Source organism: Nerophis ophidion, linkage group LG11, assembly GCF_033978795.1.
Source record: "Nerophis ophidion isolate RoL-2023_Sa linkage group LG11, RoL_Noph_v1.0, whole genome shotgun sequence".
Classification (NCBI taxonomy): Eukaryota; Metazoa; Chordata; class Actinopteri; order Syngnathiformes; family Syngnathidae; genus Nerophis; species Nerophis ophidion.
Window position 1 is genome coordinate 54,039,022 of NC_084621.1, and position 23,600 is coordinate 54,062,621.

Sequence of the window (23,600 nt, forward strand, 5' to 3'; positions counted from 1 at the left end):
GATTGACTGGCGCCTGCTTGCTAGCTTAAATGCTAACATAAAAACAATAGACATGAACATTTTTTCGTTAAGAAAACAACATACCCTAATCTAAACTTCTATAAACACATTGCTGTGTAAGCAACTAAAATATTCACTTGTGAATATTAAACCTAGAAGCTGTGCTCTCTTAAAACAGAGTGATCGTTACAAACTCAGACAAATACAAGACAAAGGTGTTTTTACGGTGCGTTCAAGTATTGCTGAACAGAACAAGACATCACAACGCCTCCCAGAAATAATAAATAGATTTTGTTTGTCACGCGAATTTCATTTAAATAAATCTTAAAGTGCTGCAGTACAAACCATTCATCCATCCATCCATCCATTTTACTACCGCTTGTTGCTGAAATATTCAAAATAATTTAATCTTAGCCATTAAAACATTGATTGATTTTGTTGAAAAGGTAAATGGTTACACCCAAATAAGTTTTTCAACTTGTTTAAGTCGGCGTCCAAGTTAATCAATTCATGGGACAAATATATACTATCAGCATAATACAGTCATTATACAAGTTAATCATCTGAGTATATACATATAATTATTTACAATTCAGGGGGTAGGATGTAGAGGGTGTTTGGGGGGGGCGGGTAAGTTAGGTTGCTATCAGCATATTGCAGTCGTACAAGTTTATCATCTGAGAAATAGACATTGTAACAGTGTAAGTCTCACTTCATAGGATATGTAACAGATAAAATTACTAAGGCTAAAATACTATCAGTGAAGCATAAGAAAATCAAAACATGCAAAATAGTGTGTTTTCTAACTGTGTTTTTTTTAGGTATTCAAAAAAATAATCGTGAGAATATTTCAGTGTGTGTAACCCTAACCTTTTGAGCACATTCAACAATACTGCGATGATAACAATAACCATGATAAATCTGATCATGATGACCAGGATATGAAATTTTCAGATCATTACATCCTTACCCAGCAGTAACAAATCTCACCGTGGGGTGCAGTGGCAATATTGAGCGAACCAATCTACTTATCCAAGGTCGGGTCGGGTGGGCAACAGCCGAAGCAGAGAAGCCTAGACTTCCTAGCTCTCCCCAGCCACTTTGTCCAGCTCCTCCTGGGAGATTCAGAGGCGTTTCCCAGGCCAGCCGGAGACATAATCTCCTTAATATGTTCTGGGTCTTGCCCGTGGCCTCCTACAGGTCAGAGGTGCCCTAAACACCACCCCTGAGAGGCGTCTGGGGGTCATCCTGACCAAATGCTCGAACCACCTCATCTGGCCTCTCTCGATGTGGAAAAGCAGCGGCTTTATTCGGAGCCTCGCCCTTATGACAGAGCTTCTCATCCTATGTGTAAGGACAGTCCTGCCATCCTTGAAGGAAACTCTTTTTAGTTGGCTTGTACCCATGATCTTGTCCTTTTAGTTATAACCCAAAGCTCATGACCATAAGGGGAGATGGGAACAACGATCGACCAGTAAACTGAGAGCTTTGCCTTCCGGCTCAGGTCCTTCGTACGATCCACTCTTCTCTCACTCGGGAACAAGATTCCAAGGTACTTGAACTCCTCCACTTGGGGCAAGATCTTCTCCCCAACCCGAAGATGGCACTCCACCCTTTTAGAGGTGAGAACCATGGACTCTGACATGGAAGTGCTGATTCTCATCACAGTGGCTTCACACTTGGCTGTGAACCAATCCAGTGAGAGCCGAAGATCCTGGTCAGATGAAGCCATCAGGACCACATCATCTGCGAAGCAGAAAGCTAATCCTACAGCCACCAAACCGGATCCCCTCAATGCCCTGACTGTGCCTAGAAATTCTGTTCATATAAGTTATGAACAGAATCGGTGGTTAAGAGCAGCCTTTGCAGAGTCCAACCCTCACTGGAAACATGTCCGACTGACTATTGACAATGCTGGAAAAAGCTCTGATACGGATCATACAAGGAGGGGGCCGCCACAATCAGGCGTTCCAATACCCCATACTATCTAAACACTCTCCACAGGACTTCCTGAGTGGCACGGTTGAATGTCCACAAAACCTTTGCAGACTGGTTGGGCAAACTCCCATGCACCCTGGAACCTGCCAAGAGTATAAAGCTGGTCCACAGTTCCACGACCAGAACAAAAACTACATTGCTTCTTATGAATCCGTAGTTCGACTATCCGGCGTAGCCCCATTTTCCATTACTCCTGAATAGACCTTACCAGGAAAGCTCAGGGGAGTGATCCCACAATAATTGGAACACACCTTCCGATTCCCTTTCTTAAAGAGAGGAAGCACCACCACTGCTTGCGAATTCAGAGGCACTGCCCCTGATGTCCACGCAATGATGCAGAGTCTTGTCAACTAAGACAGCCCCACAGCATCCAGAGCCTTAAGAAACTCCGGGCAGATCTCATTTCCCCATATTCAGTGAAAATTTCCAATACATTCTCATCAGTAACGGAGCAGGAAAGGGCTCGGAATATGAAAATGAAAACTATTCTGCCACCCCCGATTTTAAATTTATCATCACAAATATTGTGACACAATTTTGCAGACTAATTTAAACACAACTATGATTATGTATAAACTGAAATCACTTGAGCTTTCCATATTATAAAAACCCTGACAAGTAAGGAGCATAACTATTTAGAGAGAACACTGCATATGTAGCATTTACTCTAATAATTTTTCACTGTTTTCCTACATCATCCCTACAGGTGGCTAAACTCACCCATGACATCTCGATTTTCACTGAGGGGATCTTGATGATGAAGACCACTTTAGTTGGTATTATCAAGGTGCATCATTTTTTATTGTTACATGGTATAAATCACTTCCTCCTCTCTTTACATTGTAAGACAATGAGTTGCCATGAACGTGATGTTTTAGGTGGACCCTAAACAACTTCTGGAGGATGGCATCAGGAAAGAGCTGGTAAAGAGAGTGGCTTATGCTCTGCACAAGGGGTTAATTATAAACCCCAAGGCTAAGGTAGGGCATTATATCTTTACTATAATACATGCTGTATACATATTCATTTTTCTCTCTCCCAGCCAAGTGAGTTGATGCCCAAGTTAAAAGACATGGCGGCCACCATGGACGGGTTCTACAGATCATTCGAGTACATCCAAGACTATGTCAGTATATACGGTCTTAAAATCTGGCAGGAGGAGGTCTCCCGAATTATCAACTACAATGTAGAGCAGGAGTGCAACAGCTTCCTCAGGACTAAGGTTAGATTCAGCGATTGGAGGTCAACACTTTTTTGCTTTTCATTGTCAGCAAATGATCATTATTTTTTATCTCGATCAGATCCAAGACTGGCAAAGTGTGTACCAATCCACTCACATTCCCATTCCCAAGTTTCCCTCTGTAGACGAGTCTGCCACCTTCATTGGTCGTCTCTGCAGAGAGATTCTCCGGATCACAGATCCTAGGTCTGTCTCCGATTATTACAAAAATAAAATATAATTCCTCTACTGTCCTTAGAACCTCTCATGTATTTTTTGGTGTTTCTCCAGGGTTACATGTTACATTGATCAAATGAACACCTGGTATGACCTTAAGAGCCATCAGGAAGTGACCAACAACAGACTATTTTCAGAGATCCAGAGCTCATTGGGTACATTTGGCTTGAACGGACTGGACAGATTGCTCTGCTTCATGATTGTCAGGGAGCTGCAGGTAACTCACCTTCAGAACAGTACACATTAAGCTACAGTAAAAATATAATAGTATCTCAACTTAAGAGTGACTTGAGATAAAAGCTGTCTCTCGGCTAATTGTTCAACTTTAAATTGCAAGCAAAATTTTACTTAGAAGCCTCCACGCCATTAGTTGGCGTAGGAAATGTTACAGTGAACCCCGTAAGATCCACCCCAAAAATCTGGAGCCTCATTTAATAAGGGTTGCGCGGATTTCCTACAAAAAAATTGTGTATTTTCAATTCCAAAACACTAGAGACCCAAGTAAAAATTAAAATTAAAGCAATCCAAACACATATCTCTTTTAAATCGCAATTAACTCAAAATTTATCCCAGATGTTTACTTGGCTTGGCACGCCCAGGCCACGCCCCCATAGAAATATGTGAATCAAATTGAAAGTAGCCACGTGGCTGAACGCTGGATGGTTTGCCCAAACAGGAGTAATTAGGAGGCGCTTGTTTCTTGTGATTCCAGCGAACTGTCATTGTGGGTGGTCTCAGAGAACTGAACACAGGCTGAAATGTTTAAAAAAGGGTTGGGTCAGGAAGAAGGTGAAGAAGAAGATGGATGTGCATGGCTAAAACAGATGAGTGGACCGGAAAATACATAGCGCTGCATCCCTTTGAAAAGATAGTTGCTACAATGATACGTAAAACTTTACAAGAGGTGGATGACTCTGCTTTACCCCCAAAATAAAATCAATTTGTGTAATTTACAAAATGTGTTTACACTGCTCACAGCCAGATTAGAGTTTGGGTTAAACGGAATCAGAACATTTTAAAGTGCACCAAAACTACAATATATTCCCTCTCGAAACATAGTGCACAATACTAACATAACTTCAGTGAGAGAAAAAATAAAATATGATAAACAACTCAAAAAGTATATAATAAAATAAAATAATAATAATACAAGTAAATATATGGTGATATATATATATATATATATATATATATATATATATATATATATATATATATATATATATATATATATATATATATCTGTGTGTGTGTATATATGTGTATATATGTATGTATATATATGTATATATATATGTACATATTATTATAAATGTACAGATAGGGAATAAAAGTAACAAACTATGAAGTAAATAAATCAATAGCTAGATCGATGGACAGATAAAAAGATAGTACTTTATTGATTCCTTCAGGAGAGTTCCTTCAGGAAAATTAAAATTCCAGCAGCAGTGCACAGAGTTGAGATCAATTTAAAGAGTAAAAAGTAAATGATGGGGGTATAAATGGAAACAAAATAGAAAAATATTACAATAAGAATAAAAATAAAAAGCAACAATGGGCATAAAAATATAACATTAAAATAATAATATAACAAGAGAAACTAGGTAGTAGTGACCATGTTATGAAAAAGTATTGCACTGTTATTGTTTTGCATCCCCTGTCATTCTAGTACCCCACACTACCCTCCCCAGAGAGGAGTTGTACAGTCTAATGCCGTGTGGGACAAAGCAGTTTTTGAGTCTATTAGTCCTGCACTTGGGATGAAGCAGTCTAGTACTGAACAGCTTGGTCAAATAATAATAAATTAAAAAGTAAACAACAGTGTAAAAAAAAAAAAAATAATATATATATATATATATATCCATCCATCCATCCATTTCTACCGCTTATTCCCTTTTGGGGTCTACAATACAATAAAACAAAATAAATTGAAAAAAAAACTAAAGTGGAGACAAAAGGATTTGAATGGCAATATAACAAAATAAAATAAAATAAGCAATATTACTTGTTGTATAAACAATAACACTAATAATTGTATATTAGACAGGTCGAATCTGAAATGTTGGCATAATATAATAGCCGAAAGGTTATACAAAGAAAGTGGATGAAATGAGTAACTACACAGATGTAAAACTCACAGTCAGGCCTGGAGTTAGCGTTATGTTGACATGGTTAAACGTGACAAGACATGGCCTTCATTAATAAAGGGAAGAATAAGAAAAAAAAACAATGACTCGGCAACTTCTATCCGGCTTGTATACTGATTATTAAGGCTAATGCCTGCAGTGTAGCCCCTGGACATGGGTAAAGAGAACTAAGATAACGCCGTCCGGCCCTGCATTGTAGGGTAGGCTATATCAACAGAGATTACTAATTTGTACAACCTTGGCTGCAATGATTGTGGGACTTGACCAAATTGTGGGCGTCTTTGAGAGATGCGAACCGCCGTCTCTTTCCATCCTTGGTCATAACCATTAGTTAAGCTGTAATGAAGGGCTGGTTTGAGGCCCAGACTGTAGCGAAAATTCATAACGTCCCGGTACACGGCCCGCTGTTTCACTACTTCAGGGCAGTTGTCTTCGAAAATGTGGATCAGTTAGTCCTTGTACTTTAGTTTGCCTCTGAGTTTTCAACCATCCCACACCACCAGCTCCCTTGTCTGGAATCGGTGGAAGCATATCACGAAAGCTCTATGTCTCTCACCGGGGTCTGGCTTTGCTATTAGTGAGCGGTGGGCATGGTCTAGCTCCGGGGCCGACAATAATGTGTGTTCATCCAAAACCTTAACCAGCAGTTGAGAGAAGAACATTGTTGGGTGTGGACCTTCAATGATTTCAGGGACGTTGACAATTCTTAGGTTGTTCCGACTACTTCTGCTCTCCAAATCTATTAGCTTAACTTTTAGTCTAGCGTTCTCCTCGGCTACGGATGTTAGCTTGGTGTCCATGACCAGCTTATCCCGGCTGGACACGTCGGCATACAACTGTAGTGAAGAGAGGCGCTTCTGGTGATCAAGAAATGGAGTCTGAATACAATCTAGCTTGTTGTCAAGTTTGGAAAAGGCAGAGTTAAACTCAGACCAGAGAGAAGTCTTGTGGTCCACCAACCTTGTTTGTTTGCGTACCCATGACAATCATTGGTACTTTTACTTTAACTTTAAATGATAGTGCTTGCAGCAAAGTCCTCCTTCCTTTGCTCCTCCTTCTTAGACATTTTCTCATTCAGCGCGAGAAGGTATTAGTATAATTCAATGTTAGCAGCAGTTACTGCTTTCCGTCGAGCTATAAAGAATAGCTGGAGTTAAATTATCGGCAGCATGGAATAGTGCGACTACTCCATCTTGTCGCTGACTGGAAGTCTGGCCTCAATCTTTTTTTACATCGTTGAAATCAAATGTTGGCAAAACCCCAATGACCACACCACATCTGTGTGTCGCCAAAGTATCCATAGCATACATGAAGAATGACGTTGGCTTGAGACACCGCACATTTCCATGTAAACGTGAGTCTTGAAACATCTCAACTTTGCTGTGAGAAAGGTCATACACCAGGTTTTTGTGCATTGGCCGCTGTTCTTACACGCTAGCATTAGCTTTTAGGGAGAAATAAACTCCACTTTGTTTTCTAACCACAGAAAAAAGAAAGAAGTGAGTGATATTCATTGAATTAAAGAACACAATTATCAAAAACATGACAGAGTGTGTAACTTGCCAACTTTGCAGAGCAGTTGGGAGTGTAGCACTGCTCATCTGTGCCCTACTGAAGCACAATGAGCCAAGGATGTTAAAATATTTTCTAAATGGCAAACATATATTCATGAAAATTTTTAAACACTGCTCATGGTGCGTTTGATGGAGAAGTAGCTGAAATGAGAACTTCAGAAGTCCACTCTTCAAGGGAAATGCTGTACATTATTGTTATATTACAATTATTAATATAAGTGCTGGAGTTGTTTGTACTGCATTTGATTGTATTGTTTTTTATAGAATGTTTTTCTTTTTTAAAAAGCCTGTTACACATGAAAATTGTGCCGTTTCGGGTGTGGGGACAAGCACCAAATAAATTGATTTCACTGGGCGACATTGATTTGACATGCAAATGTTTTGATTTAAGAGTGCTGTCACAGAACCAATTAAGCTCGTAAGTTGAGGTACTACTGTGTTGCGAACAAATTGAATTTGACGCTTTAAATGTTGTTGTACATTGCTTGAATGTTTGTGTACTGTATGGGGATCCCAATCATCTTTTAAAATGTTCTCCCATCCCTTTAGAATTTCTTGACTGTGATTCAGAAGAGTATTCTAAAGGACAAAGCTGCATTGGAGGTCTTTAAAGCAATGCTGGGCGCTGTCAATCCGGTTCAGGGTATCGTGGGTAGGTAATACAAATGTAAAATAAAACAAAAAACTGTATATTTTAGGTGGTTCTGTAATAAATCATTTCTCTTCTGGTAGGTAATGCCAGCAAAGTGTATGCCAGTGCACTGGCTAAAACCCAAAAGATCTGGGGGCCATATTTAGAGGCCATCATGAAGGTACTTTCTTTATATGTTTCTAAATGAAATATCTAGATATAATTATACTATCTTTACAGTTTAGGGAATACACCTAATTCAATTTTGACAATGTAGGTCGGTCAAATGCAAATTCTACGACAACAGATTGCTAATGAGCTGAACTACTCCTGCAAGTTTGACTCCAAACACCTGGCAGCTGCCCTAGAAAACCTGAACAAGTCAGTCCAGTGCTTACAACTCACCCAGCATGTAACAAAATATTATGTATCACAGCTTGTGCACGTGACTGTGAAGAATATTTCATCTGGCTTTGTAAATTGTTCATGTTTCGTTCTGTACTTTATGGCTTCTTACCTAATTATGTTTCTCACTGTATATGTGCAAGGTCTCTTCTAGCAGACATTGAAGCCCACTACCAAGACCCATCACTGCCTTACCCGAAAGAAGACAACACCCTTCTGTATGACATCACTGCTCATTTGGAGGCCGCGGGTATTCACAACCCGCTTAATAAGGTTTGGAGATGAATAGTCATGATTTTGCCTGAATACTGTTCTGACTATTTTATTGGCTTTCACAGATCTACATTACCACAAAGCGCCTCCCTTACTTCCCGATCATCAATTTTCTGTTCATTATAGCACAGCTGCCAAAGCTTCAGTACAGCAAAAACCAAGGTTAGTTCTCACCCACTTCCCTCATCACAACGTAAGTTTTTAGTTGTGAGTAAATTTTAAATGAGTGCAACATTTCACATATGCATCTTTTTCTCTCAGAAAAGGCATCATTTTGTCCAAAATACCTGTGGACAAAAATAGCAAAGCATGTCATCTACGTTTTTTTTACATATGGTAATTCGGCCTGTCAAAATGTATATTGTGATTAAACTGGTTAATGCTGCTAAACCATCTGCAGCACAGAATGACTCAAAATTCCTGTAAAGTTTTGGCAAGAGATTTTGGGCAGTTATTCCAAGTATTAGTTTTCAGCATTCATGCGCAAATGGACGGTTGATTTGGCAGTGACGGGCTGCAGAACTAAACAAGTCAATATGGAAGACACTAATTAAAAATTTGAGTATTAAAAAATGATGGAAGAGTATTATACCCACTTTGCTGGAAGACGTTTTCCTTTCACAAAGCCTGTCATCTTAAAGTTATGTACTTTTTTCTACATTCAAAACATTTCATTGTGGTTTACATAACATGTAATGGTGATTTGTTTAAAAATGTTCATAAATAATGTTTTAAAGACCATCTTCGACCCGTCTTATTTCCGTCCGTTCATGATGCGGCCTCTGGGCTCCTTGAATGGCTGCCATCGTCTTCGAATTTGTCGATTAACCAGAACAACGCTCAATCTAATCACCTGATGACCTGTTATTACAGTTCCGAATAGACGGACATCTTCAATGTCTTCGAACGAAAGAATCGCCTGGCACACGATTCTCTACCCAAGAGCCCCTCATGTATCTAGCAGCAAAAATTTCTTCAGGACAGGCAGTTTCCCAGGGAACCGAGCTTCTCGCCGTGAAGATCTTGTAAATTTTGTTGAGAGACCAGTTTAGAAATTCCATTTTTAGGTTTCGAAAAACAATGCAAAAGAGAGGTTCTTAGAAAGTTAAGACGAGACGAAACGGAGAGCCAAAGCAGGAGAGATAAGGGAGTGGGAGAGGGAGCGTCCGCCTCCGTTTAGAGCCAGAAGAAGAAGGATATTGGCCAAAAGCACATGCAAATGGAATGTTTTGTACTTTTACCAGGAATGACCTGCAGGAAATCAACTGACCCAGTTGACTGGCCTCCCTTAGTACTTGGTCTTCTCACCCTCCTCAAGCAGTTTCACTCCAGATACACGCAGCAATTCTTGGCCCTAATTGGTCAATTCATCCGCTCTATCATGGAACAGTGCACGAGGTAACCGGGCCAAAAAAAGATATCCAAGTTAACATAGTCCGTATTGTTTTACAATGATTTGATTAGGTTTGAATCATCATTGTAAATGAATGCAGTCAATGTCTTTTAATGAGTTGTCATCATTTCTATTTCGCCTCAATTATAGCCAGAAGATCCCTGACATGCCCTCTGATGTGGTGGGAGCGCTCATGTTCCTGGAAGACTACATCAAATACACAAAACTGTCCCGCAAGGTATACATTCCAAATGAAAAATGTTTCATTTATGTTGTGAATAAATGTGTAGCATTTACATTTTGAAAGTGAAGGAGGTCGGTTGTATTGTAATTTATTCTGTTTCTATTTTTCCTCTGTGTTCAAAAGGTAGCTGAAGCCCACGTGCCCAGTTTCATTTTTGATGAGTTCAGAACTATACTGTGACGACCCGGAAGAAGCAGAAAAAAGGATTTTGTTGCCTTTTATTTTACTTATACATTTCATTTTTTAGCTCATTCATCTCCTAAAGCACATGTAAAATTGTATATTGTTAATAGATAGAAAGCTAAAATTGCCTTACTGTCCCTAACATTATGTATTACCACATTTAGTACATTAATAAATATCAGGGGTTCCAACTTTTCTGAGTGCACTACCTGGCTAATTTGTGTTATGAACAACTCCTTCACAACATTGTAAAAAGTTCTGGACAGTTCCATTTGACTTGAATCCAAAATGCAAAAACTTAACTTTTCTCCACACACAATGCACAACGGATTTTGGAGCATTGTACTTGGCCCTCTCCTCTTCATCCTGTACATACTCCCACTTTTACAAATAATACATCAACATGGTCCATCATCACCGTCACCCTCACTGACATAAACATTTGGACGAACAAAGACTTTCTCAAACTCAAAAAATGGATCTCATAATTATTGGTCCAAAAATATCTCAACAATTCTGTCAAAGACTTCAACATATCCCTTAACAACCTCACCTTGTCCCCCCCTCCATGCACATCCGGAACCTTGGTCTCATCTTGGAAAAAAACTTTTTATTTGAAGACCATGTCACTACACCAGCCTACCTCCACTTCAGGAATATTACCCATCCTCTCCTCCTGTACCGCTGAAACACTCACTCATTCATTCAGCACCTCCTGACTGGATTACTGCAACAACATCCCTTAAGGTTCATCTTTCAAAGTCCTCCATAAACTTCAACTCATCCAAATCTCAGCTGCACGTCTCCTCACTCGTTCCTGTCGCTATGACCACATCACCTCTGTCCTACAAGAACGTCACTGGCTTGCTATCCCGCAGTGCCTCCATTTCAAAATCCTTCTCTTGACCCATAAAGCCCTCCACAATCTGACCCTCTCCTACTTCTCTGACCTCCTGACCCCTCACACTGCTGTTAAAAACCTTTGTTCCCCCAACAATCACCAGCTGTCTCCTCTTCACAGAACCCAACACCAAACCTGGGGGACCGTGCCTTTTCCATCGCGGCCGCCACCCTCTTTACCTCTCTTCCCCTTTCCATCCTCTCATGTCATAATCCCACAATGTTCAAAGGACTATTAAAAACCCACCTTTTTGAAACTGGACAACCCATCTTATATCACAATGTTCCTTTTCTTTGGAACATCAAAAACATTGATACACTATCATTTTAAAGTAAATGTCTCTAAATACAAATTAACATTGAGTCAACACACTTTCATGTTGTTGAATGTGAATATATTTAAGATAGCTCGTGATTAGCGCTCTAGATGTCAGCTAGCGATTAACGCACTTGTTGCTAGATAGCAATTGGCAAGTTAGTTGTAAGATAGATATTTCCGTGTTAGTTGCCACTAGTTGTCAGCTACCCATTAGCGCTGTATTTGCCAGCTAACATTAAAAAGTCAAAGTACCAATGATTGTCACACACAAACCAGGTGTGGTGAGATTATCCTCTGCATTTGACCCATCACCCTCACCCCCTGGGAGGTGAGGGGAGCAGTGAGCAGCAGAGGTGGCCGCACCCGGCAATCATTGCTGTTGATTTAACCTCCAATTCCAACCCTCGATGCTGAGGTAATGAGTGGCATTTTTATAGTCTTTGGTATGCCTCAGCCGGGGTTTGAACTCACAAGCTACCGATCTAAGGACGACATTGCCAGCTAGGTGTTGCTATTTGAATACTGTTAGTATTGCACAGGGCTTCACGGTGGCAGAGGGGTTAGTGCGTCTACCTCACAATACGAAGGTCCTGAGTAGTCCTGGGTTCAATCCCGGGCTCGGGATCTTTCTGTGTGGAGTTTGCATGTCCTCCCCGTGAATGCGTGGGTTCCCTCCGGGTACTGCGGCTTCCCCCCACTTCCAAAGACATGCACCTGGGGATAGGTTGATTGGCAACACTAAATTGGCCCTAGTGTGTGAATGTTGTCTGTCTGTGTTGGCCCTGCGATGAGGTGGCGACTTGTCCAGGGTGTACACGGCCTTCCACCCGATTGTACCTGAGATAGGCACCAGCGCCCCCGCAACAACAAAGGGAATAAGCGGAAGAAAATGGATGAATGGATAGTATTGCACAATACTTTAGGGCAGTGGTAACCAACCACTGGGGACCACCGTGACCACCGGGCCGGTTCCGGGCCGCGGCTCGATTGGTACCGGACCGCAGAATTATTTTTTATTAATTTTTATTTAAAAAAAAAAATTTTTAAATCAACATAAAAAACACAAGATACACTTACAATTAGTGCACCAACCCCAAAAAACTAAATTTTTTATGACAAAGAAAGAAAAAAAACATATGTATCCCCCGACCACTGCTTTAGGGCTAGTGTAATATTAAATGCTATCATCATTTCATGCAATATATATAAGTGGGAGTTCACGTTCCTTCACTCCATCATGTTGGGGGGGCCTGGAAAACGTTGACGACCCCTGCTCTAAATTAGAAATCTGGGTTGTTAAAGCTTTTACTTTGAAAACTAAGACACAAAGCCGGAAATCGGAACTACAATGACGTCATCATAGTAAAGTTTTCCACCTTTCGGCGGGTGATTTGGGGGACTTAAAAGAACGTAAACCAGTCGCAGGCATTGTAGCGTTACCAATACTACAGATACAAGTCTCAGTTTTTCAGACTTTGTATATAGCATTAAACGTTGGAAAAAGCTTACATACATGTTAAAAGGGCGCATTACGTTACTACGCTATGCTAACGAGCTGTTAGCTTAATCGAGTGTGTTGTGTTGGTGACGTCGCTTCCATGTCGCTCAGCCTGAGCGCCGTCCATGGCACACTGGTCAGCCTCAAGTCCTGTCAGGCCGATCTCTCCACTGGGATGGACATCGTCACGTCAGTGGCCATGGACCTGGCAGAGGACCAGGGTAACTAGCGCTTTGTTGCCCCCACTCCTGATTGTTCTACACGGAACATACTGCTAATTTATGAGGCAAACACAGTCGTACCTCAGCTTACGAGTTTGATTGGTTCTGTGACAGAGCTCTTAACTCAAAATACTTATATCTCAAACCAACATATCCCATTGAAATGAATTAAAATCAATTCAAACCCGCCAAAACAGCAAAATGTTAAGTTAAAGTACCAATGATTGTCACACACACACTAGGTGTGGTGAAATTTGTCCTCTGCATTTGACCCCATCCCCTTAATCACCCCCTGGGAGGTGAGAGGAGCAGTGGGGAGCAGCGGTGGCCGCGCCCGGGAATTATTTATGGTGATTTAACCCCCAATTCCAACCCTTGATGCTGAGTGCCAAGCAGGGAGGCAATGAGTCACATTTTTTTATAGTCTTTTGGTATGACTCTGCCGGGGTTTGAACTCCCAACCTACCGATCTCAGGGAAGACACTCCAACCACTATGCCACTTAGTAGGAATGCAACATGCCTTTCATACAGAAAAGCAAATGTTCACATTTAAATGTTGTATAATAAAGAAAGCATTATATTGTAGTACTGGCAATTACAGTAGTTTCATTAAGCAATGTAATACAAATGTACATCATTTACCTTGGAGAGTAGACTTCTATGGTATCTTCTTCAAGCAACTTTCCCATTAAACACACCCATCAGTAGCTTTTCCACATTTTAATGGATAAATGTCCACCATTTAGATATTTTGGGCTGGCATTATACTGCTTCAGTACGGTGCAGACATAACAGTGATAGGCTCGAATGTCTTCACCAAGTAGGTCACATTCTCCGTCATGTTTTTGATTACCGTATTTCCTTGAATTGCCGCCGGGTATGTAATATGCGCCTGCCTTGAACTACTGCTGGATCAAACTTGCTTCCCAAAATTATTATCGCATGCTTAATATTACCGCCGGGTCAAATTTGTGACGTCACGAGTGACGCTTCCCCTGTCGTCATTTTCAAAATGGTGGAGGCACTCAAAGGGCTATTTTGACCCATTTCGAAACAACAACAATGGAAGCCGCAATACTTTTTTGAAATGTATAATGAAATTAAACAGCATAAATAGTTTTTTTTGCTTGTACTCTTGTGTAAACCAGGGGTCTTGTTTATCAACCACACCAGTTACACTGAATGTTGTGATATAAAACAACTTTAACACTCTTACTAATATGTGCCACACTGTGAACCCACACCAAACAAGAATGACAAACACATTAATGGAGAACATCGGCTCTATAACACATTATAAACGCAACATAACAATCACCCAGAATGCAATGCATCCATGACTCTTATTGCTTATATTATACACCCAGCTAGCACCAACCCCCCCTCCGTGCGTCGGTTGAGGTGGGCGGGGCTGAGGGTGCGGGGGTGTATAATATAAGCAGTAAGAGTCATGGATGCATTGCATTCTGGGTAATTATGTTGCGTTTATAATGTGTTACAGAGCCGATGTTCTCCAGAAATGTTTGTCATTGTTGTTTGGTGTGGGTTCACAGTGTGGCACATATTAGTAAGAGTGTTAAACTTGTTTATATCACAACCTTCAGTGTCACTTGTATCACCCAGTTTGCCTTCCAATCTTGTTTGTGTGACTATAGAAGCAGCGAAATGCATGCGTCAATTGTAGGTTATTCCAAGCCTTCAGTGCTGAAAATAATAACCATAATAACGTTTATTTTATTAAATGTGCTCTTTGTAATGGTATCCTCACATCACACTCAATTTTTTACTGCATGCCATCGGTAAGCGCAGGGGTGAGAAAAGGTTTTAAAGTTATTAACGCCTGCTTACTATTACCGCATGCCTTGAATAGGCGCAGGAGTGAGAATAGGTTTTAAATTAATTGGCGCCCCGGCGGCTATTCAAGGAAATACGGTATTTCTTTTTTTTTTTTTAATTCAATGAATTAGTACAGGGCGATATGGCCTTTTATTAATATCTAAATAATTTTAGGCCTAATCGCGATACACGATATATATCTCGATATTTTGCCTTAGCCTCGAATTAACACTTGATACATATAATCAAAGCAGTAAAATGATTCTGTGTGTCTACATTAAAACGTTCTTGTTCATACTGCATTAATATATGCTCATATTAAACTTTCATGCAGAGAGGGACATTGCAACTAAGTCAATTTAGAAAAACTATTAAACAGTTATTAAGCAGTGGCACAAACATTCATGTTATTTTCAAAACAGAAAGTGCAAGATTGTCAGAGACATTTTAAAACAAGCTATTAGTGCACTTTTGTGCATGATGTCACAAAGTTGACATATAAAAAAAAAAACTAAATTAAAGTGCACTTTTTGTACAGATCACCACTACAATAGTTAAAAACAAACAAAGTGCACTTTTGTGCTAATATGTTGGTAGACAATTAGATCCAGGGCTGCAGCTATCGACTGTTCTATTGATTTAAAATGTTGTTGTACTCGTGCAATGAGAATAAAGATCCGTCCTTATGCTTGTTGGCCGGTCCTATTTTTTGCAGAATGCTTACTGGTTAGGTGTTGTATTGATTTAGTGCCATTGTTAAATACATATCAGCTCTGTTTTAGCTAATTCTCGGCAGTCCGCTCTTCCAGCCACACTATCACATGCTACATCACCTGTAGTTCGGGCTGCATAACCAATAGGTGCACGGCTCTTATGTGCGCTCTCTTCGGGCATGTGATTTTTCTGTCGATAGTAGGAAATCTGTCTTTTTATTTTTTTTTATCTCTGTAAAAATATAAAAACATATTTTATTTTTTTATTCTTTTTTTTCGGCCCACAATGTGTGTTATCTGTAATCTTGATCCGTTTCTTTGCCATACCTGCCAACAACTATGGTTTTCCCGTAACAGGTATGGCTTTTGATAATCCATTCCGGTTTACGACTGCAGTGGTAAAAGTAAAATTTTCCATTTGAAAATTATTAACTTAAAAAATCGAAGCTACATAGCTAATTTCCAAGCAGTTTGGCACTAGCATCGTTATTTTTTTAAACAAGAAGCAATTTCCGTAGCTTAGCTATTTTTAGACCCATGTAGTGGTTAGCTAAGCTACAGGCCAGCGCAACTACAAAGGCAGGGGACAGCATATATGGGAACAATCATGATGCTTGGTTGGTTTACGATGAAGAGTCATGATTGGTTAAGATTAGGGCAAAACATTGGGATCTTTCTATGTGGAGTTTGCATGTCCTCCCCCTGAATGCCCTGCGGCTTCCTCCCACCTCCGAAAACATGCACCTGGGGATATGTTGATTGGCAACACTAAATTGGCCCTAGTGTGTGAATGTGAGTTTGAATGTTGCGTTGGCCCTGCGACGATGTGGCGACTTGTCCTGGGTGTACACCGCCTTCCGCCTGTGTGCAGCTGAAATATGCTCCAGCACCCCCCACGACCCTGAAAGGGACAAGCGATAGAACCTGGATGGATGGATTACAGAGAGGCCAATCAGAGGCAAGATAAGGCGGGTCATCGAATCAGGAAGGGAAATCACAACAGACACGCACATCCCAAATGACGACGAGAGAGTCGCAGAAGAGAATAGGGAAAATTCAAGCGGGCGATCAACCCACAATGCGTCTACAGTGGGGCAAAAAGTATTTAGTCAGCCACCGATTGTGCAAGTTCTCCCACTTAAAATGATGACAGAGGTCTGTAATTTTCATCATAGGTACACTTCAACTGTGAGAGACAGAATGTGGAAAAATCCAGGAATTCACATTAAAGGAATTTTAAATAATTTATTTGTAAATTATGGTGTAAAATAAGTATTTGGTCACTTCAAACAAGGAAGATCTCTGGCTTTCACAGACCTGTAACTTCTTCTTGAAGAAGCTCTTCTGTCTTCCACTCATTACCTGTATTAATGGAATCTGTTTGAACTCATCTGTATAAAAGACACCTGTCCACAGCCTCAAACAGTCAGACTCCAAACTCCACTATGGCCAACACCAAAGAGCTGTCGAAGGACACCAGGAAAATAATTGTAGACCATCACCAGACTGGGAAGAGTGAATCTACAATAGGCAAGCAACTTGGTTTAAAAAACATCAAATGTGGGAGCAATTATCAGAAAATGTTAGACATACAAGACCACTGATAATCTCCCTTGATCTGGGGCTCCACGCAAGATATCCCGTGGGGTCAAAATGATCACGAGAACGGTGAGCAAGAATCCCAGAACCACACAGGGAGACCTGGTGAATGACCTGCAGAGAGCTGGGACCAAAGTAACAAAGGTTACCATCAGTAACACACTACACCGACAGGGAATCAAATCCTGCAGTGCCAGACGTGTCCCCCTGCTTAAGCCAGTGCATGTCCAGGCCCATCTGAAGTTTGCCAGAGAGCACTTGGATGATACATCATAGGATTGGGAGAATGTCATGTGGTCAAATGAAACCAAAATAGAACTTTTTGGTATAAACTCAACTTGTCGTGTCTGGAGGAAGAAGAATACTGAGTTGCATCCCAAGAACACCATACCTACTGTGAAACATGGGGGTGGAAACATCATGCTTTGTGGCTGTTTTTCTGCTAAGGGTAAAGGACGACTGATCCGTGTTAAGGAAAGAATGAATGGGGCAATGTATCGTAAGATTTTGAGCCAAAACCTCCTTCCATCAGTGAGACCTCAACCCCTTAGAAAATCTGTGAAGGGAGTTGAAAGTCCGTGTTGCTCGGCGACAGCCCCAAAACATCAATGCTCTCGAGAAGATCTGCATAGAGGAATGGGCCAAAATACCAGCTACTGTGTGTGCAAACCTGGGAGAGACCTATAGTAATCGTTTGACCTCTGTTATTGCTAACAAAGGTTATATTACAAAGTGTTGAGTTGTTTTTTTGTTATTGACCAAAAAACTAATAAATTCTTTAAAATTCCTACAATGTGAATTCCTGTATTTTTTTCCCCACATTCTGTCTCTCACAGTTGAACTGTACCTATGATGAAAATTAGACCTCTGTCATCATTTTAAGTGGGAGAACTTGCACAATCGGTGGCCGACTAAATACTTTTTTGCCCCACCTTTGGACAAATGTATGTCTGGATAAAACAATGCCAAAAACATTAATTTTAGTTGTTTACCATGTAAGCCCAAATCAAAACTGCTTTCGACATGAAAGACGTGAATACACATTTAAGAACACACATGATTGTGGCAAATGTGATGACTTTTGCTACAGTATAGCCTGTCTGAATGCTAAATTTCATTTTTATCGGTGTTGTAGAACAAGACAGTAGTTGACATTTTGTTCATTATTTCTACTGTTTAAGCTTTGACATTGAATAGTTGAATCATTTTGAAAAATAAACATGGCTGCAAAATATTTGTTATTTCATGCTATAAGTCACACATGACTATTCAGTTAAAGGAAGTTAGCTAATAGAATAAACATTGTTTGTACTCTTTATGATTTTTACACTTGGGGCAGTTAGAAGTGGAGAGGGAGTCGAAGAAACAGAAATTGGCTATAAAATTCAAGGCAGAAACAAAAGAAAACGCAAGGTGATCAGAAATTTGCCAGTGAGGCTCATGTCATTGCCATCAAAGCAAAAATGCCAAAGTAATGCGTAAACAAAGCAAATTAATGTGTAAATAATGTAAATAACTGCGATGAGGTGGCAACTTGTCCAGGGTGTACCCCGCCTTCCGCCCGATTGTAACTGAGATAGGTGCCAGCGCCCCCCGCGACCCCAAAAGGGAATAAGCGGTAGGAAATGGATGGATGGATAGATGTGGCTGTGAAGTGAACACTAGTAAGATTTTAAATACTGTAGAGTAGGCTAATCCATGTGGTTATGAACACAAGTTGTAATTATTGTAGTGACCAATTTTCCCTCCAATTTTTCATGTGTGAGCAAACGCCAAAACTCCTTGAGCATTCAGCGGCCCACATGTGAGCGACGGCAGACGTACACACTGTTATGCGCTTATCTTTTTATCCGATTTTGTGCGCGGCCTAGATTAGCCTTGCGCAGAGGACGCGTGAGCAGTGTGCAATTGCAAAGGCGCGTACCTTAGAGGGAACGTTGGTAGTGACTAAACAACAGTGACTGAAACAGACATAGTGATTCATTTGGATGAATGGGGTATATATTTATGTGAACTCTGTTGATAATTTTTAAATTCTTTAAACACAAACATCTTTAAATTGGGCTTTTGTTGGATAATTTTTGCATGTTCAATTGCTGAAAAACCAGGAGCTTCGGGGGACTTGGCCCCCTTGTCCCCTCACCACTGGACCTGGCTGGGGACCTTCAGACCCCAAACCTCCGGCTTATTTTCAGTCTTTTTCATTAAGTTCAAATCACATGCCTGTCTATTGGAGTAGTCTTGCGCAAACAATGTCCGCCTATTCTACTCATTAAACGAATCATCGAAGCAAGAAAATACAAACTTTTCTGATCTAATTAATCGATGAATCACCGCAGCCCTAATTAAATCTGCTTTAACATTATTAACAACATTATTAGCAGCTTTTATAACAAATGTGCCTTGACCTTTGCTTTAAATAACGTGACGATTGTGTGCATTGCTGTGTTTTATGCACAGATGAAGGGAGGAACCCCGGCATTGACGAGATGAAGGAGCTCCTGTTGGAATGTGCCAAGCTGGATCGAGAGATTGACTGCTTTGTTGACATTGTGCAACAATCCACAGCGGATGTGAGCCACCTGGACAGATGAGACATAATCATGTTAATGATTACATTAGAGAAGTGGTTTCGTTGAAGAGATGTACTTGAAAGTTATCAATCAGAATGAAACAATGACATGGACTCTTCTTGTTTACTAAAAAGCCTTCTGTCTTTAAAAAAATATATAGATTACTGCACAGCAACCAGAAACTATGTTTGGTCTCTCCTCCAAAGTGAAGGAACGCTTTAGTGAGACAAAAGCCAGGCTGTCTGAGAGTGATCTGCAGAATCACAGAAAAGTGGTGGCTTTTAAGGACAGCATCATGAGCTGTTTTGACCAAGGTACAAACATGCTTGTTAGAAGTAAGACATAATAGTTGAAAGTGTTCAGGGTAATGAGTGTAATTAACAACCATCTTGTTTGCTTTGATATAAATATGTATACCCTACTAATGTGTTTTTTTGGTAATATTTCCTGTTACACCCTTTTTTAAAAGGCATTTACTCTGTTTTAGAGACTGTGAGGGAGCAAAATAACACCCTTCTATTACCCTATCAATGTTTTGTATTTGGTCATTATATCTAGCCATGTTGGTTGAATCTGTGCAATGCTTTTCTCGCCTTCTAGTATTCTAGGAACAGGTTGGTTTTTGAGACATGTATTGTCAGTTTTTATTCGGTTTCTCTATGATCCTGCACACAATACTGTATGTCACTAAATCACGAAAGTCTGGGTCAGTTTATATTTTTGGTGACATTTAATGTTTACAACTCACAACTTTTTACCTACTGTAAGAGGGACACTATTCCAAAATCATGTCCGTCTCCTGTTTTCCTTGGCAAAGTGTGAAAGTTACTTAATGAGTTATCTGTGTGTTATGTTTTTTGTAGACAGCCAAGAACCAGAAAACATGGAGGAGCTTGATGAGGATATTGCTGTAACACAGACCCAAGCAAACTTTACCTGCCCTCTCACCCAGGTACACACCTCCAGCTGCTTGCTGCACTTTATTTTGGTATCAACAAGCTGCTGAAAAAAACATTACTTTTTTTCCCCCTGTGCATTAAACGTCTTACAGGAAAAGATCACTTCTTTTTTATATATTGTTTTAGCTAAAGATATTCTGCAGAATGTATCTAAATTAGTGATGTTGCCGATTCAGATACTGATCAACCATAATCATTAGTTGATACCAATACCAATCCCATGTATTAACTATATTTTTAAAATAGTTTATGGTGATTTATTTGGAATATTTAACATTATCAACAGAATCTTTTCATGTGTTTCTTTACTTTTTTCCCATTCTTTTTAATAACTAAACAAAAGCAATAACTACGATCTATTTTAAATCATTTAGTTGTTTCCCTGTGTCTTCTTGTTTCCAGAGAATTGATTGATTGATTGATCGATCGAAACTTTTATTAGTAGATTCACTACATATTCCGTACAATTGACCATTAAATGGTAACACCCGAAGAAGTTTTTCAACTTGTTTAAGTCAGGGTCCACGTTAATCAATTCTTGGTAATTATTCCCCTAAGTCTGTAAAAATGTACAAAACCTACACAAAGAAAATTAATTTTGAGAAAATTAGGCGCCAGCGCCCCCCGCAACCCCAAAAAGGGAATAAGCGGTAGGAAATGGATGGATGGATGGAAAATATCGATGTAATCCCTCTAGTTTCGATCATATCCTGATACTATCCTTGTGTTTAACACCACCAATTTATGGATTGTTTCCCCCTTTTCTTATGAGTTTTATTTTCAGCTATAAACGCAGTTACATCGAGACTTCTTTAAGCTGACTAAGCACTTATTCTAGGTGTTGTTTCAAGATAGTTTAGCAATTAGCATGCCTGCTCCTGGCTTGCTCTCTGTGTGTTACATGTTTAGCCTCGTCCTCCAGTGATAATGTTACGTGATAATGATGCTTAAGATTCTAAGAATTGGAAGCGGCCTTTGTAATCTGCATTAATCGGCAACGGCAATAACTTACTTTTTCAGGAAATTCTACCAATACTGATTGGAGGCCGATTGTTTGGCAAATCCTTAACTTAAATATACACCGCCAATAATAGTTGCCAGAACCTTATACATGTTCATCTCAATAAATTAGAATATGGTGCAAAATGAATTTGATTTAAAGGGTTAAAATAGGACAAAGACACCAGTTTAAAGGTTCAGGAAGTGTTTTAAGTAAATTTTTTGATTACAATGTAAACAGTTGACAATGTTTTTTTTTTTTTTTTTTAGTTTCAGTTTTTTTTAATTACCTCTAAACTAAATCATCAATATGTTTAAGAAATATATTCTTGAAATATTTCGGTGTAATGAAGATATAGATTAGTTAAAACGTTTTCAATTGAACTACTGAAAATGAAGTGCTGGGCAACATGGTGCGCCAGGGGTTAGTTTGTGTGCCTCACAATAAGACGGTGCTGGGTTCAATCCTGGACTAGGGGTCTTTCTGTGTGGAGGTTGTATGTTTTCCCCGTGACTGTGTGGGTTCTCTCCAGCAACTCTGGCTTCCTCCCACCTCCAAAGACATGCACCTAGGGATAGGTTGATAGGCAACACTACATTGAACGTTTTGTGTGAATGTGAGTGTGAATGTTGTCTGTATATCTGTGTTGGCCCTGCGATGAGGTGGCGACTTGTCCAGTGTGTACCCTGCCTTCCACCCGAATGCAGCTGACGTAGATTACAGCACTCCACGGGACCCCGAAAGGGACACGCGATAGAAAATGGATGGAAAATTAAGTACTGTTCAGCCAAAAGTGCATGTAAATTTAATAATAATAATAATTTGAAAATATATTTAAAAAAAATCATATTCCATTGTGCAAGTGTCTACTTACAATGAAATGAAATTAATGATATTTACACCAGTCTGGGTGGCCCTGGGAATAAGGTGGGTGAAGTGTCTTGCCCAAGGACACAACAACAGGTACTAGTATGGCAGAAGCTTGAAATTGAACCAGAAATCCTCAAGTTTCTGGACGGCCGCTTTGCCAGCTGAGCTACTTGGTTATTGGGAAGTGATTAATATGATAATATGTATTTATTTGTGTTGCAGGAGCACATGATCAACCCGGTGAAGAATAAGATTTGCAACCACCACTATGAAGAAACTGCCATCAGGAGCCTCATTGAAACAAGAAAAAAAAATAAGAAGAAATGTTTGTAAGACACATTCCCCAAAATGAAAAAAACTAAACAAAAGTTAATTTTGCATCGTGTAGTATGGTATTGCATATGCACATGTTAGCTGCTAGCTGCTGCTGTGACTCTGACCACTCCTCTCCTTGCCCCTCAGCTGCCCTGTGGTGGGCTGTGGTAACATGGAGGTTACTCTGTCAGACCTGGTACCTGACCACAGCCTGAAGAGACAGATCCAGAAAGAGCAGAGGCAGAGTGACCGCAAATAGGACTCAGCACTTTCATCCAAAACACTCTTTTTTTTTTTTTTAAACAACAAGCCTCGATCTCTTGTTATTGTTCTTCAGAAAATGCACCCATGTTGAGCAACATTTGTTTGTGTTGGGTTGTAATATTGCTTTGTTCCCCTTTTTGATTTGTCTAAGAATTTTTTTTTATTTTACCACAATTATTTGGTGTTCTTCACTCTTTCTGACTTATAATAAAACTATTCTTTTTAGGA

General features: G+C 39.9%; 2 protein-coding genes across 5 annotated transcripts in view; both read left to right on the forward strand.

The window, feature by feature from the left end:
* washc5 (WASH complex subunit 5) overlaps nt 1-10,499 on the forward strand; it is a 28,700-nt gene extending 18,201 nt beyond the window's left edge. For all 3 annotated transcript variants that reach the window (XM_061916251.1, XM_061916250.1, XM_061916252.1), the window contains exons 17-29: nt 2,705-2,785; nt 2,877-2,978; nt 3,041-3,220; nt 3,300-3,424; nt 3,509-3,671; nt 7,725-7,827; nt 7,908-7,987; nt 8,084-8,187; nt 8,355-8,484; nt 8,550-8,646; nt 9,729-9,882; nt 10,028-10,115; nt 10,245-10,499. In XM_061916251.1, the coding sequence (XP_061772235.1) occupies nt 2,705-2,785; nt 2,877-2,978; nt 3,041-3,220; nt 3,300-3,424; nt 3,509-3,671; nt 7,725-7,827; nt 7,908-7,987; nt 8,084-8,187; nt 8,355-8,484; nt 8,550-8,646; nt 9,729-9,882; nt 10,028-10,115; nt 10,245-10,301 (1,464 nt within the window). In that variant the 3' untranslated portion in view covers nt 10,302-10,499. The remainder of the gene's footprint in view (nt 1-2,704; nt 2,786-2,876; nt 2,979-3,040; nt 3,221-3,299; nt 3,425-3,508; nt 3,672-7,724; nt 7,828-7,907; nt 7,988-8,083; nt 8,188-8,354; nt 8,485-8,549; nt 8,647-9,728; nt 9,883-10,027; nt 10,116-10,244) is intronic.
* A 2,345-nt stretch (nt 10,500-12,844) lies between these two features.
* nsmce2 (NSE2 (MMS21) homolog, SMC5-SMC6 complex SUMO ligase) lies at nt 12,845-23,600 on the forward strand. 2 transcript variants are annotated; one of them, XM_061916254.1, is made up of 6 exons: nt 12,845-13,242; nt 19,852-19,964; nt 20,125-20,278; nt 20,828-20,916; nt 23,016-23,118; nt 23,256-23,600. In XM_061916254.1, the coding sequence occupies exons 1-6, from the start codon at nt 13,122-13,124 to the stop codon at nt 23,321-23,323; spliced, it is 648 nt and encodes a 215-aa protein (XP_061772238.1). In that variant the 5' UTR covers nt 12,845-13,121; the 3' UTR covers nt 23,324-23,600. The 2 variants fall into 2 exon arrangements, with proteins under 2 accessions (XP_061772238.1, XP_061772237.1); XM_061916253.1 differs by having other exon boundaries at nt 12,846-13,242; nt 23,016-23,122.

Bases quoted from the DNA above. Each gene is read 5' to 3' on its own strand.
- nsmce2 (XM_061916253.1), top strand. From the start codon at position 13,122: ATGTCGCTCAGCCTGAGCGCCGTCCATGGCACACTGGTCAGCCTCAAG. The intron at 20,917-23,015 runs GTACACACCTCC...TTTGTGTTGCAG, and splicing joins TTACCTGCCCTCTCACCCAG to GAGCACATGATCAACCCGGT. The intron at 23,123-23,255 runs GTAAGACACATT...CTTGCCCCTCAG, and splicing joins AAAAATAAGAAGAAATGTTT to CTGCCCTGTGGTGGGCTGTG.